This window comes from Neodiprion lecontei, chromosome 6 (genome assembly GCF_021901455.1).
Source record: "Neodiprion lecontei isolate iyNeoLeco1 chromosome 6, iyNeoLeco1.1, whole genome shotgun sequence".
In the NCBI taxonomy this organism is placed as follows: Eukaryota; Metazoa; Arthropoda; class Insecta; order Hymenoptera; family Diprionidae; genus Neodiprion; species Neodiprion lecontei.
This window is the reverse complement of record NC_060265.1, coordinates 17,953,290-17,973,235: the sequence shown is the minus strand read 5'-3', so window position 1 is coordinate 17,973,235 and position 19,946 is coordinate 17,953,290. Positions and strand designations below refer to the sequence as shown.

At 37.7% G+C, this 19,946-nt stretch overlaps 1 protein-coding gene across 4 annotated transcripts in view; it reads left to right on the top strand.

Annotated features, from left to right (window-relative positions):
* Positions 1-18,281, top strand: part of LOC107218884 (visual system homeobox 1-like) — a 77,753-nt gene extending 59,472 nt beyond the window's left edge. For 2 of the 4 annotated variants that reach the window (XM_046743974.1, XM_046743973.1), the window contains exons 5-7: positions 13,477-13,651; positions 14,312-14,503; positions 15,383-18,281. In XM_046743974.1, the coding sequence (XP_046599930.1) occupies positions 13,477-13,651; positions 14,312-14,503; positions 15,383-15,537 (522 nt within the window). In that variant the 3' untranslated portion in view covers positions 15,538-18,281. Of the gene's footprint in view, positions 1-13,476; positions 13,652-14,236; positions 14,504-15,382 lie in introns of all 4 variants that reach the window. The other 2 variants (XM_046743972.1, XM_046743971.1) reach the window with 1 other exon arrangement.
* The last annotated feature ends 1,665 nt before the right edge of the window (positions 18,282-19,946 follow it).

Genomic DNA, 19,946 nt, shown 5'->3' with positions numbered 1-19,946 from the left:
TTGTGTAAAAATTACATTCATCTCCACTAACTGCAAGGCATCCTGGTGAAGAAATCCGTGTAAAGAATGAATAATGAAATCGGCGGTTTCTACGAATTTCTATAATGACATCGAGATACATCGGTTAGAGATTCTCGAAGGATTTCGAAAAGATATGTCAGACAAGTTGAACGAAGCGTTAAGAACACGCGAAATCTACGCTCGAGTAAATTCTTTCATAAACTTCCAAATTTCCCGCAAAATTTTTGGAGTTTTCGTCGGAATCGGTGTTGTAAAGAATTATTTACAGCAAATCTCGGGTAAATTCCGTCACACACCGTTAAAATCACTTAAATACTACTTTTTGAAAACACAAACACCTACAAGCATAACATGGGCAATCATAGTTCAATCGTGAAACAAACGCACACGCGTGTGCAAAGTAACAAATGATAAGATCCGAACGTTTTTCTTAATTGTCAGTACAACAGATTAGAAATAGGTTTTACCGATTACGCGTTTGACATTATCCAGACAAAAAATCGTATTGAAACACGAATGGCACTTGAAAGGAAAAAAAAAAAAATAAAATAAAACAACAACTACATCCGTTCGCATATATCCACAACTATGTAGAGTACGTACACACGATGTAGGGAAAAGCACGTTTGTCAGTTCATCCGATTCAAAGGGAATTATTTTCCGTTCAGTTTTCGTCGATAAAAAAAAAAAAAGAGAAAATTGAAAAAGAAGAGTGAGAGAGAGAGAGAGAGAGAGGGGGGGGTGGAAAAAACATTACAACCCTCGAACCGAGTCGACAAACAAAGCGATGAATTCCAGATGGGCGCGTTTCACCCCAAAAATTGACCAATAATGCACATCGAATTTCTTATATACCGCGACCTGCTGCAGGCGGTCGAACTCGGCCCTGTGCGACAGAATGGCGAATAAATAAGGGTGGGCACACGTAGGTACGTATCCGTGTATGTAAACGTGCACGTATGTCATATATGGAGGGTTGGGAGGGTGGCTCACGGATTGTCGAATACACGCTTTATACGCGCCAACACAACGCGCGTGTGGTCTCGTTTTATATCCACTTGTGTGTTCGGGGATTATCGACCAATTTGGGCGTTCCGAGATACTGTCAACGAAACTGCTTATAAATTCTAATAAAACTCTCCGCTATCCCTGTTTGTCCCGTTTGCCCGGTAAACTAACCGAAGTTAACGACCAACAGCTAGAAGATAAATTTGACCTAAACGAATTACCCGATGCCGCTTTACCAAGTACGAGATCAAATCTGCCACGCCCTTCGGGGAAAGCTCCCGCGTACGAGGACGAAACCATGCCTGGAATCGGGATGCGACGCTTTTATCCCTGGGAATCAGAATTGCGGGACATCCGTGTCGAGCTTTTTTTAATCAGTCCTCAAAGAAGTTTCTCAACTTCCAAGACCTTCTTTGACGAGGGTCGAGAAGTTTCTTACTCATCGCGCGATCGTGCCAATTCTCTGTATGTATTGAGGCATTCGGAAATACGGTATTTAAAGCAGTGTAATCGATTGTATTATTATATATTTGCAGGTATACGATGATCAACTTAACACTTGATGTTGGATTTCCGCGTTTTATTCCTTAGTTGAAATCAATGAAAGGCAAAATCTCATAAATGACGATTGTTTTGGATTGATGAAAAAAAAATTCACCTTATTCGCCTAAAATACTTTCGACTCAAATAAGTATTTCGATTAACGAATTCGAAATTTTTTTCTTTTCAATTTGTAATCTGAAAAGATCAGTCGATTCTCCGTAATCTCTTTACGTGAATTGCCGAAATTTCTCCAATGAACAAAAATAATTACCGGTCGACATTTTGATTGAATTGATCACAGTGAGCATGTTGATTAAATTTTCAGAAAAAGAATAATTTTGAATTTGCACCGACTCACGATCGGGTTATTTATACATTAGATCCGAACAGTAAACCATGAAAATCCCCATTCACTTTAGCATAATACCTCAGGATGAATAGCAAATGATTAAATTAATCCAAACATTACGTTTTTCATCAGGGAACGTCGATTTTCACTCGCATTTTGCAAAAGTATCAGAGGAGATTCAGGGTAAAAGGTCCTCATAATCATATATCTGAATTTTGCCAATAAATCTCATTCGATGTAAAAATCAAAATGAAACAGTTATCAAGACCAACTTTGCTCTTTCTGGCGTTGGGTTCCATCCTTCCAGATTGGCGTTTGGTAAAGTAATTTCTGTCGATTGCACTTTTTGAATTTGCGCTTCGTTAGATTTATACGAAAATAAAAAAATATGAAACTCGAACCAAACTTTTAAATTAGTAACCAAGAACCCGTGTGTCTTCTAGGACGGAAAACAAATCTTCAAAGTATTATTCAAATTAAGTTCTTTAATCGAAGGCAATTTAAAATATTGTAAACTAAACGTTGTTACCGAAAAGATTTCAAGATTAATCATTCTGTTGTGATAAAATCTTTCATCCGATTATTTGAACCCAATTTTCGAGCACTGATAAAATTATTATTAAAATGTATAGTTTCTAGTAGCAATTTTTCACGTTGTGAGATTTTTCTAACTCGAGTAGATAAGTTTCATCCTAAGCCCTACAATAATCATTTACACCTAAAGGCATTATCATGGAGAACGAATTTTCGAAGCATCGATTTTCGTTTTTTGTCACATTCTTATAGCCTGAAACGTTAAGTTTGATTTACGGTCAAGATTTTACAAAAATTTGAAAAATTTACTGAGTTACGTCGATTTTAATTGAGAACATTTTGAACAAACGAATTGTTTATATAATAATAGAGGAAAAATTTATAACAAAATAACTTGTAGTATAATTGTTTTCTCCGTGCGTAAAAATATAAGAAACCACCAGCAATATTGACCCGACTCCAAAATTTACTAGCTGAATATGAGTATGAATAGTGTCAATTTCCACACCCTTTCTTCTTTTGCGTTTTATTCAAAACTATATTTTAAAAAACGGTGGGCATCAATTCTGAAAATCTATTTAACCAATTGACTTGAAATTTGGACAGCTCTTTGATCGCAATATTTTTTGTCGAATGGCCAGATTATTTAAGAATGTCCCTTCATTTGTTAATAACAAACGATTAAGTTCGTATTTCCGGTGAAAATCTAACTCATTTTTCACCGGATTGCCATTTTCTCGATTGTTGAAATTTGAATATAGTATCCAGTCGATCGATATAACATATTACAATCACGGAACTGTAGAAATTTGAAGTCAATCGGACGAATATCTCTTTTGCATTAACAATAAGTCCGTTGTCGATTGTTACTTTTCAACAAAAAAAAAAAAAGCAAAAAACAAAAAGAAACCGAAACCTTGTAAAACCTTGTACAAACTGTGCGTAAAAACCCAACGTTGTCCTCATAATTTCTGCGTAAAAAAAGTATCAAAAATCGATGTGTTTTTTTGATAAAATCTTTACGATATTGCCTCAAAGATTTTTTTTTCGAGGACGGGGAGGAAGCGGAGAAGGGCGGAGAAAATCGAATGTTTCGCTAAATGTTCCGTGGCCGATTCGCACTCTCTCACACCTCCACCTCCGCTAGACAAATCGGGCAGAACCTGACCACCACCCCGGTCCAGCAAGTGTCCCTTGCGATAATGACGCGTCGCGACGCGTGCCGCACGCGGACTCTGCGGGGCGTCGCGGGTCGGATGGGCCAGCTATTTACCGGTAACAACCAGATCCCGAAGGGCCCGTGAGACGTTTGGGGTCCGGCTGCATTATGCGGTGAATAAGTAACGCGGAGGAGACGGCTTGCGGGGTTGTCGGGGGTTGATGCGTCTCGTTCGCACACCGCGCCGCAGTTACCAACACTTATTATTTCCGAACGAGTCATTAATTGGCTTAGTGCGCTCGTACCGTTCGGTGGGAATCTTCTTTCGAATTCATTCCATATCACACGCACAACGGTTCGTGTTTGGGTGTACATAGGGGTTCGAATTATACTGATTGAAACGCTGATACGGTCTGACTGCAACGCGCGATGAGCACCAGAAAAGGGTCGCCCTGTTTGCCGATCACGGTGAAACTGCACGTCGACCTTCGAGTGGGAATATAGATTCGCTCTCACTTCGGTTTGGTTTTGTAAAAAGGGTGGAGATCGAAATGTGGAATGGTTGAAAGCAGAGGTCACATTATTGGATTTTTGAAAACGTGAAATTTTAGTTTGGAGTATTCTCGAAATCCGGAAAGGCGAAATTCTGATCCTGGAGAAGTAGATGTTGCGGGTCCTTCTGTTTTTTAATCTTCGTGCATTTTTATTCCCGTTCTCGGAAAAAAATTTTGCTAAATTCTGTTTTTATAATCGACATCTTCTGCAAATATTAATTTTCCACCACTCATCGATATACGTGAAGAAAATCTAACTGGATTATTAAATCGAACGTTCAAAATCGGTTGAGCACGTGTATAAAGAATGATTCGATGTTATATTGTTTTATGATGTAACAAAATTGAATTTTTATGCTTTCTTTTAAAGATGCACGAGGTTAAATCATCCAGATACTCAGCAATCATTTTCAAAATTTTGTACGAATATCAATCAATCAATTTGACAAAGCAATTTGACGTGTGTTACAATTTGTTTGTACTGAAATTAATAGAAAAGATCTATTCAATCAGATTACAAATTCTTTCAATACAAGTATGTAATTATTTGAATAAATGAGAAAAACTGAATGACTTTGGTCATCGGTTTATATTTATCCTTTATTCTAGAAAATTTCGACTCAAATTTGATGCATGCTGCCAAAAAGTATTGAAACATTGTTCGCCTCTGCTCGATAACTTCGATTAAATTTCCTCCCCCCTTAAATTTATCAACCTCCACAATTTGATTGGAATAATCAAAACATCATCGGATTTTCGCAGACTGCAAGCTGCAGCTTTGTTTCTTTTCAGTTGTAAATCACCTTGCATAAAAAAAAAAAAACCTATATTCCGATTCCATGAAACAAAAGCTTTTCTCTCACGGCAAATAAATTTTCACATTTTGCGCAATACATTGCGTAATTGCGCAATAATCATATCTATTGGCAAAATATCGCACGCGTCGTAGACTAAAAACTGTCACACGTTCAAACACAACTCGTACCTATCAACGTATCGCTTCTATTAAAATGTGCATTATACCGTGAGTTTTTCTAACGGCAAAACGATCTGTGCGCCTGATGCATGCAACCGGAGTTACACCTCAAGTTCAAGTTGAGCACCGCGTTCCGCCATAGGCATCCCAACCGTCAAATCAAATTTGACGACAATCCTGCTCTCAGTTGCCTCATTATTGCCTTCGGTGATTGTCCGGATTCAATTTTTCATAATTTTCCACATTTCCCAAAACTCAGGTTACTTCGACAAACAAACTCTTGACATTAGCGACTGCCTTGGCGGGACGCAGTGCTCAACCTGAACAGCAGGTGTAACTCCGGTTGCCTACATCAGGCGCACGGATCATTTCGCTGTTAGAAAAACTCACGATACCTGCACGTATAGGGGGATTCGGATGTGCAGGATCGTTCCTTCATCTCTTTATGCCCGGCCAGCCTCGTTCTGTTGTTCTCGCCCAATAGTCTGTCGCCGCACTGATCAATGATACGCCAACAGGCTACTGCGCATGCCAGACTTATTATAGATGTATACAGCGATCCGGCAGATATACGTGTATGCAAGCTATGCACACACAGGCGTGAAAGCACATCGCGACAAATAAGCCAGCCATTCGAGCTGCTCCCGTGCAGCAGCGTCCCGGTGTCGCCTCGGATTTTCTTGCCTTCCACCTTTATCCCGTGCAAATAAACGATTGTACTTCTTTACCTTTTTCCCTTTGCTTGTCAGGGTAACAGATACACCGAAGATGTTACGCGACACTGCTTCTGGTTATTATACGTATACCAACGAACCTCCCTGATATTCGAAAGGGATTTCAAGTATTAATTATCCGGCATTCCACGCATACACTTAGCGGAGTGAAGAAACCTTTGAACTTAATAACCCATTTATCAGGATAATTAGCGGCAAGAAAAGTACCTACCCGGTATTGAACTCAATTTATTCGAATTTGAGTATCGGTATCCTTCATCCATCTCCTTCTCATTTCGATGAACGTTACGATACACATCTATTAGACTGTTTCAGGTACTTTTTTTTCACTGGTACAAGGTCTGAGCATTGGGTTTATAACTGTGATGAAAATTATCATTATGATTGGGATGTTTAGTCCAAGTCTTAGTTGCAGTGCGACTCTTTTCATCCAACTAGCACACTCGTTTCAGTTTCTACGCAGAATTTTCTAAAATAATCGTGTAGTATGATTTGAGTGTTATTTCAATGTGAATAATAACACATTTGTCTTCGTGGACCTTGGAAGATCCTCTATAGCACGCCATTTTGAACAAAAGGTACAAGAAGTCCTGATTTTGCTTCTATCTGATTTCTCCTTGCTTAAACGTATAAAAGACCGATATGGTTTACGAGGATAATTCGCTGTTTACACGATTATATACATACAAAATCACATTCGTGATTATTTTGGAAAAAATTTTCAACGACACTGAGATGAGTACACTGAGAAAAAAAGTTATTGGATTTCATAAATATTAATTGGTCCAAATAATCCATGCGTTTGTATAGTCCAGAGAGCACGTTTTTTCAAAGTGACAATTTATGTAGTTTTCAATAAAAAGAAAATCCGTATTTAGGACCAATAAATAATAATTTAAACGAATTAAATAGAGATTGAACGGCATAACTCACCGAGTTGCTCTTCTGGTTTGATATTTTTATCCGTGAGTAACTTGAATTAAATGTGGTACATATTATAGGAAATCAAGAACTCTTTCTTGGTTCCACTAAAACATATTTTCATTTACTTGAGTGGAATTTTTTTTATTCGAAGTCGCTATGTAATCTGATGAACAAAATAATTTTCTTAAATGAACATCAAAACCTGTCATGTGAAACAAATTCTTGTTTCAACATATTACACATTTCTTTGATCATAGTTATCATTGATTATGTCGGGCAAACATCACATTGCGCCATATATACTATCTGACAATAACGTTAATATTTCAGAAAGCGCGGGATTATTATTTCCAATCTCTCGGTGCTTTTGAGCCGATGTGTTCAGCGGTTAAAGTACTATTCCTTCGCGAATTAACTAAATTTTGTTGATTTAAGCGAAGTTTTCGTTCCGAAATTTAATCCGATGTAATAAATATGTATTATACTTGTTTGAAATACCTTAAACTCGAAAGCATATAGCATTCAAATCAATACATTAATGTTTTTGTTTCAACTAAAAAGTGGTCATTCTGAGTGAGAAATTGTTCGAACCAACTAAACTGGAAGTCAAAAACATCAGTTGTTTAGTTCGATAACTCTTTTCTCTCAGTGTATGTTTTTTACGTGTTATTTAAACGGAAAAAATTAATCACATACCTGTAAGCTAAGAACCTTATCCTCTAGGAAGATTTTTAGTACGTAATAAACTGATATTTAGATTTTATTTCAATGAAAAAATCTTCTCTCGCTATAAATTTAAATGTAAGTAACACTTTGCTGCCTTATTTTCATCAAACAAAGGCAACTTGAAGGGTCTGCGTATTAATTTCCAAATCTAGGAAAATTTCTCAGCATTTTAAACGTCTCAAAGCACAGAAACCACAGATAAATTCGTCTTCATTCATACAATCTTGAAACATGAAAAAAAAAGAAAAAAATTAATTTTACGCAAATCGAGTTTCTAACAATGTTTACAAGGCTTGAGTTTCCTGCGATAATTCAAATTCTCATGTGATTTTTGGCACATTTGGATACTTGAATAGATATAAACAGTGACGTGTGACGTGGCAAACAATGCCTCGAGTGGTTGTTCCAATTCGCAAACATGGCTAAAGTGAAAGTTTGAATCTGGAAAAGTTGGAGCGAGGGCATGAGAGAGAAGTTTCTACGAGGGGATTTAACGGGTAGGATGATAATTTCAGGGTGTGGAGCTAAATTGACACGGGAACAGGCGCCATTTCCATTCATTCAAATTACGTTTCAATTCTGCCGGTGACTTCGGTATTGTTGGCACAAATTGGTACCCGCCAATAACTGCGTGTTCTCCGCAACGCTGCGCCGCTTACGCGAATTCAGCCTCTGGCGTAAGGGTGAAATGTTAGCAGGAAGTCGACCGTCTCCGAGTCGCAAACTCTTCCTCGACGTAAATTTTGCAAAAACCTACGCCTTGCTACCGTGATAATTTTCGACTCGGAAAAAACGAGGCTGAAAGATATATAGCGAGAAGAAATTAGTTACCTTATAAGTAGGTACACTGAGAGGAATTTTCAGCAACGGTTACCGCTCGGTCCTTAACTATTTTCATTTTTTACCACAATCGATAAATATAGTTCTAGGTAAAAAATGAAAATTAGTTTTCTAGCCGTTACCGGAAAGTCTGGTATCCGTTGCTATTCTTTCTCATTACGATCACTGTTGCTATATTTTCTTGTAACTGTTGAGAAAATTTAATTCTTGTGCAACAATGAATTGACGTTAAAGCCTTATTTAACTATAAAAATACAGTAAACCGAACAAACTGATTTTGCGTTACAATTACCAAAAAACGATCGACGATAGCTCAAAATGGTTACGTGTACCTCGTTTTTCCTAATTCTAAAAATATCTCAACAGTTTTTTCAACGATACATGTTTTACTGAATTTTTCTAGTGACTATTAGAAATGAAATTTTTCTCAGTATACAAAGTTATACAGATACCTTGTTTCAAAAATATCTATAGCAGCATCGCTATTTGGAACGAAAAAAAATCTGCATTACATTTATGGTTAGTAGATACAGTTATTATCTCATTAACTGTTTTCATTTCTGAACAGAACCGAAAATACGGTTCTGGGTATAAAATGAAAATGAGCTTTGTTCCTGTGACCAGAAAGTCTGGTATGCCATTCTTTTCGGTTACGGTCATTCGTACTAGAGTTTTTTTTAACTATTGCTGGCTGAAGATAGAAGCCTGAGTTTAATTTTTTTTTTTTTTGTAAAAATAACTGATGTTTGATATCAACCTTATTTGCATTCTGTCGATTAAATTTAATACGGATAATAAAAATAACGAATGAATAGGCAAGAAAATTATTTAGAGAAAAACTGAATTATTTCTCTGATTCACAGTATGATATTTAAATTCGGGCAGGTGAATTTTACTATATCGTATAGTCATTTTTAGTGAAAGTGTTGTATAAAAAAAAAAAAATAAAAAACAACGAATGGAATCAAGCTTTACGATAATTCCTCGTACTCTCTGCTTTAATGTTACGGATTCTTATTACTCTGAAAGATGTTGTGTAATTTGGATGACAAAATTTCTTAAAATGCAAGATCGATGCTTGACGGTTATTTTCATGCTGATTTTCTCCATCAATGGTCTCATCCTAAGGCGTCCGAAAAGCTTGAGATAAATTTTGAAATTTTGTTTTTGCAACGTTTGCGCAATAAATCATAAGTAGTTAATATAAAAGTATGAAACGTGACATTAGCTACGACTATAAGTATGGATGCTTATTTTTTCTAATTAAATCTTCTCGCTCAGTTTGGGGACATGATCCCAGTGCCTTGAATTATTCCATGCTATCTACGCTGGAAAGATTTAAAAAAAATGTAATTTCGTCACAACATTATCTTATACGTGAAAACAATATTCCCGATTCGTGAGGGTAAACACCATACGTTGGATGAGGTCTGAACCTGAAAACTGGAGTCTATAAACCTCTGGCGGGGGTGTATAATTCCCGGAGATATTTGATTAATCAAGAAGTCCGTTTTCCTCTCGAAAGTCCTTGTATCGACTGGAGGGCTTATCGATCCTGATTTCATAAAGTACGTTCAAAGGCTCGTTGGGGATAATCGGGGGAAAGTACCAACCCAACGTTAGAGAAGACAAACGAAACTCGAGAGTATAAGGTATAATTTATACGCGCCTCTTGAAATCTAATTTCCAATTCGTATTTCGGGCAGGGAAAAGTAATAGCGATGTCCCGCAGTCGGATCGTTTTGGACATTGCGTTTATCATCGTTCCCGACGATTCCAGGCAGAACGAACTTGTTATTCAACGCAGGGTTGCGCTTGTAGAAAATGTATTAAAGACAGAAGAAGATCAAATGATCGAAATTTAGGAAAAGAGGAGATGCGTCGCTTGTAAAAGGCTAAAAAATAAAAAAAATAAAAAAATAAAAAAAAAAAAGAAACACAATTCATGCGTGCAAAAAGAAATATCTCGCACGCCTACTTCGTTAGAACCGAAACTAGATTTTGACACGCGTCTGCCCGACGGGTGGTCCTGCACTTATTAGCACTATAACTTTTCCGTCGCTGCAGTATCATCAATTATCCAGCCTCACGGATCAGGGATGTGACTCAGAATGATATATAAAAAAGTAACAAGTGTTATCCGCAGCTGGAACACGCTGATTTAGTACGCGAAGATGATCGTACAGTGTCGAAAAATTATTTGATCAAAGGAATTGAAATGGACAAGTTTCAGTTGTTACGATAACGAGGACACGACACGAACGATCGATAAAGTTAAGCTTTTATCGCTTGTTAATACCACGTTTTCATTAGCTCGTTTTTTTTTTTTTTGTCTGTCTGCTCGTTTGTTTGTCTATTTAGTACAGGTGTTACAATCGTTTTTAAACAAACTTCTCGATGAGGTAGAGACTTGACACTTTAAGCATAGCTCAGAACTGGACGACAATGCAGTATTATTTGTTTGTCTTTTTGGTAGAAATTTTGCAATCGGTTTTATTGAACACGTTTTTCGAATATAGGTACACACCTAAATAGATATTTGAAAAAGCGGATTTAATATGAATCGCATATATGGCTGAACAATACAAGACAGCCAGTCGGAAATAATGTGTTGGAATTGACATGAAGCTGATGCTGGTGCAGCCAAAGTTGACAGCCAAATGCACTAAATGTGCAGTTTAAGGTTCGACGCCTTAGATTGTCTGAAAGTATTTTTTAGCTTTTTATGAAATTTGACAAAATATTCACGCATCTAAAATCTTCATAACTTCTCACTTGTTACTATTGCTTGGAATTAAAAACACTGAACTCCACTCGTCTTAATATAATATGTGATCAGTTTAAACTGATTCTTCGCGAGACTGTTATTCTACTGTACTATCATGATAGATAGAAGGTGTCAATTGTTGGCGACGTATACCAATACATAAACAGAAAATAACAGCTGTAATTGGTGCTTTATGACCTATAATATCGTAATCGCTCATTGCCACAGACCAATATTGCCCCATGTGATTATTAAGTTGCAATCCGATGTTTAACGCGATCTCAACCTGAGAATGTGTAAAAAATTAAGAAGTGTACTCAATAGCACTACAGTTTGGACGAGCATTACTCGAAACCATATGTAATAACAGAGAAGTGTGGTAAGGCTAGGGGGGTGAAAGACCGCTATAGATCAGCTAGAGGTTAGTAAAGGGACAGAATGTATCATAATACTACGATGTGTGTGCGAATGAATCCAAGTACGCTAATCTCACGCAAACTACAGCGAGTGGTCAACAAGACAACACGGTCCAAAGTTCTGAAAATCCCCGCGAGAGCAAGCGAGAGGAGAATACGGAGAAGAATCCAAAACCAGATCAGTATCAGTCGAAACTCGGAAGAGATAACACGTGAGTCTTGTTGACAGTAGCTTGTTACGTGTGCGAGAGTGAGTCAGTGAATCGTGTGAAGGTGGGGCTATCAACTCGGCGAATCGAGGCTCATAATGATCGATTTGATTATTAAATGACGTTGGATCGCGTTTCTGATGTACTTGTGGTCGAGTAATTAGATGCGAGAGCAGAACTGGGTAGAGCCGGTTGGAGATTCTCGCGCTGGCCTTTCCGGGGCCGCATGATTGAGGTTTGGACCCGGGATGGTTGACACGTTGGGGAACCAACGTGGTTATTGCAGTCCGCGGATCAAGAAGACTTGAAAATAAATAACAAATCACACAAAATTGGTGTAGCCGCGTGGGCTGGCCTTGCCGGGGTAACTGAGCTATCTCGGGGTGGCTTCCGTGTCGAGAAACCGGCGCGGCTTGCGGCCCCCGGTTAAAATAGTACAGGTACTGACCGACGATTTCGGGTGAGATGGTACCTGCACGCGTCATCCTGGGGCTTACTCCGGTTCTGCTCGCGACGAGACCCGTGTTGAACGAATAACCGTTTGAAAATTACCCAAGTTGACACGAGCGTTGAATAATTACTGATTAAATGAAAGTAAAGCTTGTCCAATAAACCCTGAAGTACAGTTTCATATCTGGTGGCCATATTATTAATCGTTAAATCGACCTCGAACCCACTACTATTGTTTTGAGTCTATCGAGAAGGGTGACTGTGAGACCTATAGCTAATACAAAAGGAAGTTTGGATACTTGTAGTACCCGGCTGTGAGGTCTGTCACTAACAGTCAATAACAAGCAAACAATTTGACAGCAATATTTTTTCCTGTTTAAATTCATCATACTGATAATAAAACGGAACATGTGTCAAAGGGGAAAATTCGTTGTTATATAGGGATGGCAGAAAAAAGAAACACAATTTATCAATGATGACTAATATTCAAGAATATGTGATGGGAGAAAAAAGTAGACATAAAATCGAGCACTATAAATAGCTGATTAATGAATGCGTAAAAATTTATATTCTGATTACTTTTCTCCTCTTTTTACCTGTATTCCGAGCCAATAGCAAGAGAAGAAAAATAAATAAGACTACAGTAACGAAAATTTATCCGCAAATTACGCGTATCGAGTATAGAGGAGCGAGATAATGATGGATCGTGTGTCTAACAAGGCCATTCGAGCGTAATAAAGCCACGCTCAGTAGCAGCCGCCCGAAGCGTGTGTCTGCGTAATTGGGATACAGTGAGATTGAAATGACCCACCCGCGTGCATCTATACGTGCTCATCGTGTGTATACCGATATCGTTAGAATGTGCGTTAAAGGTACGAGAAGCTTGCGCTTGCCGATTCAACGATTCACGCAGTCGATTTAATTGGGGAAAAGGAGAAGAGAATTTGAAAAATTCGAATGCCAGACCAGAAGAAGGCGAAATCCCGTGGTGGTCGATATTTTTTAATTCCTCGTCGAAACGTTACTTATTTTCTAGAGAATTTCACCCATCACGCTGTCTTATCCTTCCTTGAAAAAGAAATTTATCGCAAGCGAATCTATGTGGAAACTTTGCACTTGATGATTACTCGGTGGTTCTTTGAACCTCTTTCCGATACCATAATGGATATTTTTCGGACGATTCACTTGTACGTAAAAACTCGCGCTTATTATGCGCGTGTAAAAAATTTATAGGGTTTCAATTATTGTTTCCATTCCTTGTTTCAGGTCTGGTTCCAAAACAGAAGGGCCAAGTGGCGTAAGACTGAGAAATGCTGGGGCCGGAGTACCATAATGGCGGAATACGGTCTTTACGGAGCCATGGTGCGTCACTCGCTCCCTCTTCCAGAAACTATATTGAAAAGTGCGAAGGAGAACGAGGCCGTCGCACCTTGGCTACTCGGTAAGCCTAATTAACACATCGATTTTCACTAACGATTCGTTGTTTTATTTCTTTTCCTTTAAGTTGTATAGCCTTGGTATTTAATTTTTTCTTTGATCCGAGTGTAGGAAATTACAGTTAGTCGTCGCAAATAGCCATTTGTTTAATATTACAGCATTTGAATTTCATTATGACGCTGTTTAAGTACTTCGACTCCTGCGAAAAGTTATTTTCGTAAGTTATCCAACGCGATTATACCGTGTCTCAAATTAACTAATGAAAATATCAATCGCAAATCCCGAAAGATCAGTCTTTTGATACACAATCAAACGGACGATGATCGATGTTATCAAATTGGATAAATTTTAATCCGCAATTCAGAGAACAATTAGTTTTCAAATTTTATACTAAGCGATTTAAATATGAAAATCTCCCGCGTCCGATACAAGAAGAAAATTAAATGAAAAAAATCTAGTAAACGAAAGTCATAAAGGCATTGTAATAATGAAGATAAGATTGCTGTATAATATTCAGACAGAGCTCACGGATAGGAAGACGAAAATCGAGATTCATACGACGCAAAATTTTTCTGTCCGTCTCTATCAGCGCAATCGTCTAAGTCGAGCAGCTTTAATCAAGATTTCGAAAATAATCAAGATCTGATTGACTGTGGGTCTGTAGGGATGCACCGGAAGTCCATAGAGGCAGCGGAACACCTCAAGGGTGGTGGCGAAGACAGCGGAAACGATCATGCCGGAAGCGGAAGTAGCCCCCATCATAACCACCTTCAAGGCGGACCGACGAGCTCCGAGAGCGGTCAAGAGAGCCAGGATGGCATGGGGCCCTCCTCATCCTCCGGAGGTGACTTCAAAGGTGAGTCTCCGCAAGTCTTCGTCTCATTACGTACGAGTCATACTCTAGACACGATAGCTCAGAATAGAATGCTTGGTTTCCAAAATTCGCAATAGAGAGAAAAGATATTGGCTCATGGCAGAGATGAGTGCACGCGAATTTGTTCGATTAAAAATGTTATGCATGAAAGCGAATAGTTGACTGAATTATTCTACGCAAAAAAAGGATCTAATAAAAGTTTTAATACTGTAGTTAAATTCCCGAAATTTCATTGTTAGCCGATTTTGAAGAATCCAAGAATTTATAACGATATTTTTCTCTATTTACGTTACTACACAGTACTTTCACGTTATCGTTTCGTCCTTTTCTTTCGCCGCTTCGTGGACTCGAGAGCTTTGAACTAAAGCAATACAAAAATTTCGACATAGGACCTTATACTTTGCCCATAATCGAAGCTTTCCGTTTTCAGAAAAATTACTACTGTACATTGATTGAGAAGAAGTCTGAACCCATTCTAAGTTACAAACATCCATAGGTAATAAGGTTTTCAATTATTTGGCACAAATTTTTTTGAATTTCGAGTAATCGACTTTTTTCAGTTCTGTGAAAATTGATTTAGAATCGGACTCCTTTATTCTTTTTATCTTGTTCTACGATATTCGAATGGGATAAAATTCGGTTCTACTATAATTAGAGTTTAACTATTATCCGAAATCCAATATTTTCTCACTCACATTAACACAGCGTGTGTTGTTCAATGCCCACAGTGTTAAAAAATTCTACCGGAACAATACTCTGAAATGAAACAAAAATGCCAAAACCCTGACGGAAACCCTTATAGTCGAGACTAGAAGATGCGACACGTACACAAAGAGATTAATTTCCTTGAATATTTTCTAGGCGTTCAAGACACCGAGCAGCTCAGGAACGAGAGCATCGCTTGTTTGAGGGCCAAGGCGCAACAGCATCAGCTGCAACTGAGTCTTCAGCCGTCAACAGCGCCTGGAACGACACCGTATTCGGCTCCTCCACAAACGAGCACTCTTCACGCCTGAGCTGAGGAATTGACCCACGGTGTGTTCGAATCCTCCGCAATAATATTGTGAAGATTGCCGATCAGCGTGGTGGTCGAATTGCTATAAAAACGTGAAAATAATTCCTGGACTGCAATGTTGTTCAATGAGAGGAGCATCTGAAACTGCAAGAATGCTATCGCGCTTGCGCATGACTATTTCAGCGCCATTTGAGCACGACGCAACGTTCGGCGCGAGACTCTGCCGAGCCTCTTGATAGCCTAACCTCGATTCTTGCGACGTGCTGTGAAAAACAAGGAGCGAGGAGCAAAGAGATGGGTACAATTAGATATCTCGGTTAAATCTGTAACGCTATCATCCAGCGACGTTCCGTTATTTTGACTGTGGAAAATAATTGAGGTTAATGAGTGTCCGACTGGTATTTCCGGAATCTACCCTTACCGAGTGGCGTCCATGTAACGCTTATCATGTTTTCCGACAGAGGCGTTAGCTCCAGACTATGCCGGCCGAGACATCTTCTACGAGGGAGTCGCGGTAATCGATTGGAAAGTTTGAAATCTTTCAACGTGCGTTCTAAATGGAACGGAGTTGCACGCGCGAGATTTAAAATGATTTTGTGATGAGAAAAACTTGTAATGCGATTATAATGGCTTGAATAATTACGAGGCCTACGATAGAGGGCCTATAACACATCGGGTATTTTATATCTCCAATAAAGAGACAAGTAACAAATATCTCGATTCGACGAAGAGAGTATAACGCAATGATAATGGATCTCGAATAATAAACTATTGGTTGTAAAGCTATTATACCTGGCTTATACGTACAGTATTACCTTCGAATAGGGCCGTTCAAAGGCGCTGAGAGAAATATGATTCTTGGTAATTACTTCTTCCCACGAATAGCGAGAGCACGACTCGATTCGGCCGCCGGTTTAACTTTGGAACGGGGCCGGGTGTCCTCGTACAAAGCTAATTGCGTAAACAGTCGTAAACAGAAATATTTAGTGGGGGAAGCGTTCGAGTAATCATTAGGAGAGGCAGCCCTCTCATTCAGAGGAGCTCTATTCGGAAAGAACACTGTCCATCCGTAAATACAAATACAATGAAGCAAACATAGACTTACGAAAGATAGTACTTACTCATACGGTAAAGAAGGGTGGTTACGACAAAGATAATGGAAAGGAAAACGAAAAAAGTTTTAAGAATAAATAAACAAATAATACAAAGCGTTAAACAATGAAAAATAAAATGAATTGCAAATATTATTATCTATAATATTATAATAGTTGCTTTGGTATATATATATAGAAGAAACAAAAATGTATATCGAATATATTTCGCCTTCACATACGCTATATTGTACCGTTAACAAACCGCAACGAAAGCTATTATGCATCTATAATAGATGAAATACATCGAACGAATTTCAAAGAAGTTGGGTGATTTTCTCTTGACTTCTTTTTCTGTTGGTTTTCTCTATCTGCGAGTGTCTCCAGAAGAGAACATAATCCAATCCATATACATGTGCACGTAAACATACGCATAATCATACACGGTCACACAAATGGGGGGGGGGGGGGGGATGAAATGACGAAAAGACGAAACAATAGATTTGAAAAAATAAAACAACGCAAGCGAACACTAATTCCTATACCTAAGTACTTAAGGGTCTTAAGACGTAATTGTTGTCAAATGTGCAATATATTGATATAAGTTATAGCAGGTATGATACATATATTATACAGTTTAATAATGATGAATATTCAGTCGTTATGCGTTAAGTAGGGCGAATTTGTGTAAATTATTTAATCGGAGTACTTATATATTATAACTATTATATAAATAAATTATTGTAATATTTCAAAATGATATTTCAAAGTGATTATATATACACATAAAAAAAATAAATATGTATTATACAGAGTGAATTACTAACGCCTAAATTGTTTAATGCACGTGCGCTAAAATATAACAGCAGGAGCAGTTGTTTTGTCAGGGCGATCAATATTTTTGAAGTTACGTACATCGCGACGACCTGTCATCTGAATTTGTGAATGTTGGTCACTCTGGCAGAAAAACTGCTATTGCTGTCATAATTTAGCGCATGCGCATTAAACCATTCATTTGTTAGCAATTCACTCATTATTATACAACGTGTGAACGATTTGAGGGACGAGAGATTCACAGGAAGTTTATTGCATACCTTCAAGAGATTTGCAAGTAAAAAAAATTTTGCTATAAGATTATAATTGTCAAGAAGATAATGAAGAAAAAAACAAAACTGGATCATGTCGGAATGATCGACTGACAAAAAAATTTTAATACATATACTACATATTATATTGTTAGATTATAATCACAAGTGATCGAAATTCGGCCGTCTTAACGCGAACAGACTCTATATAATAATAAGCTATGTACACGTAATGTACGCAGTATTTTAAAGAATAAATGCGCGGAAGAAAATAATTAAATAAACAAATAAAAATAAAAAAGTAACCTCATATGTTCGCCAGAAAATAATAAAAACCACTGTTATTGTGAAATATTTCAGGTGGTTCGAATTGAAATGTGAAACATCATTTTAAGTCTATTCACCCTAATTCCCAAACGCATGCAAAAGTAGTCAGCTAGTGTACGTAGAAAAAAAATAAAATTTCTGAACAAAATCTGTGTATTATGTGTATTATACAGGGTGTATAACGACACGGGATTTGAAAATTCCCGTATAATTCTTGCATTTTCCCGGTCATTTTATAAAAATTCCCAGACTTTAGCGGTGGGGGATCGGTTGCAATAGTTAAAGAATTCGATGTAGAAAAACGAGTTAACAATGTTTACGAGAATAAATGATGTTAAAGTGACTCTACGATTTTGATACCGATACTACCGATGTTTAGCGGTGAACCAAATCACTTATTACAAACAAGATATTGAAGAAAAATCAAGGTATAATAAAGATAATTATCAGATATAGGACGAAATAGTACGTGAGCGTAAGCAAGAAATTTGTAAGCATGAGCGACGGTATAATAAGAGAAGTTACGATACTAGACCAGATACTACGATAAGTAGAGAATTGCCATATTAGATAGAAGAAGATTCGCAAATTAGACACCAGAAATGCGATATAGATAAGACAATAGAGATTTGATTGGAGAAATCACACGGTCAAGAGCTAAAATGCAGAGAGAAGACAGGAGAGTTAGGGTACCATTTCTTACTTAGATTATTCGAGAATCAACTGCACCTGACGTCCAAAGATAACAAAAATCATGATGAAAATAAGAACAGCTATCCAGTTACGAAGTTACTTCCGCTAAAGAGAATATCAAGCTACTCGAACTCGTGGTTCGGATATAGCTGAGCTACTTAAAGCGTTGACTGAAGTATATAAAGACAGTTGCCCTAATGGCCTTTGGTGTGACAACCAAAAATTGTTGTGCGCTTGCGCCCCCTGATATTATGTTCCAACGGTAGAATTGAGAACTTATTACAGAACATCAGAGAGATACATTCACCTTCCCAGTAACACAGTCTTCGAAATGGTAAGCCAAAGCCAGTACTTAGCCTGTGTGTACTTACCGGCTTGTCGGCGATACAAGAAATTATTAATGAGAACAAATTTCTTCAAAAATTCGTAGCAAAACAGTGATTTAATAAAAGTATAGGTTCCCGAGAAAATAATGTATACACAGATCACGAATAATAATAGATCAGATGTAATAGTGATGCAGAGACCAAAAAGTATATGATAAATAAAAGGATATAGGTATGTATATGCGGTCCATGTACGATATTGATAAATATGATCCATTTACGATTGATATGTGATGCATACTATAAATTTTATAATTTTCCAGGAGGCAAACTGGATTACCTACAATAATAACGTACAATATGTAAATAGAAGAATTATTCGTTTCGCAATGGGAATCTATACGATTATAAGCGCTCGACGTATCCAATAACATTAATATTCATAATTATTCCAACAACATTTCATTTGCTCTCCCGGTCTTGAATTTTCGTAGACATAGAATCGAAACACTGTTTTAGCTAGTCGCAAGTATCTACGTTGGGTAGCGAAGTGGAATTCTTTTTCGAAATGTGTTCGTATGGAATAAAATTCAGAGTAACTGTAATACTTCACGGATGCGCTAATTTTGATCGAGATGAAATAGATGCTCCCTATATGACACAGAATTTAACGCAGTGTCCTGATTTAAAGACCTAAAAAGATGATTGCCAGCGGTTTTTTTTTTGTAGGAAGAGATAGAACAAAGGTTCTTGAAACTTCGAGTGTATTTGAACACATTTGGAAGGAACCAGCAAAAATTTTTATCATTCAACTATCACAGACACAGAACGGTAGCATTATTAGCTGACGCGTTAACTGAAGAATATATCTTTAGTCAACGGCTGACC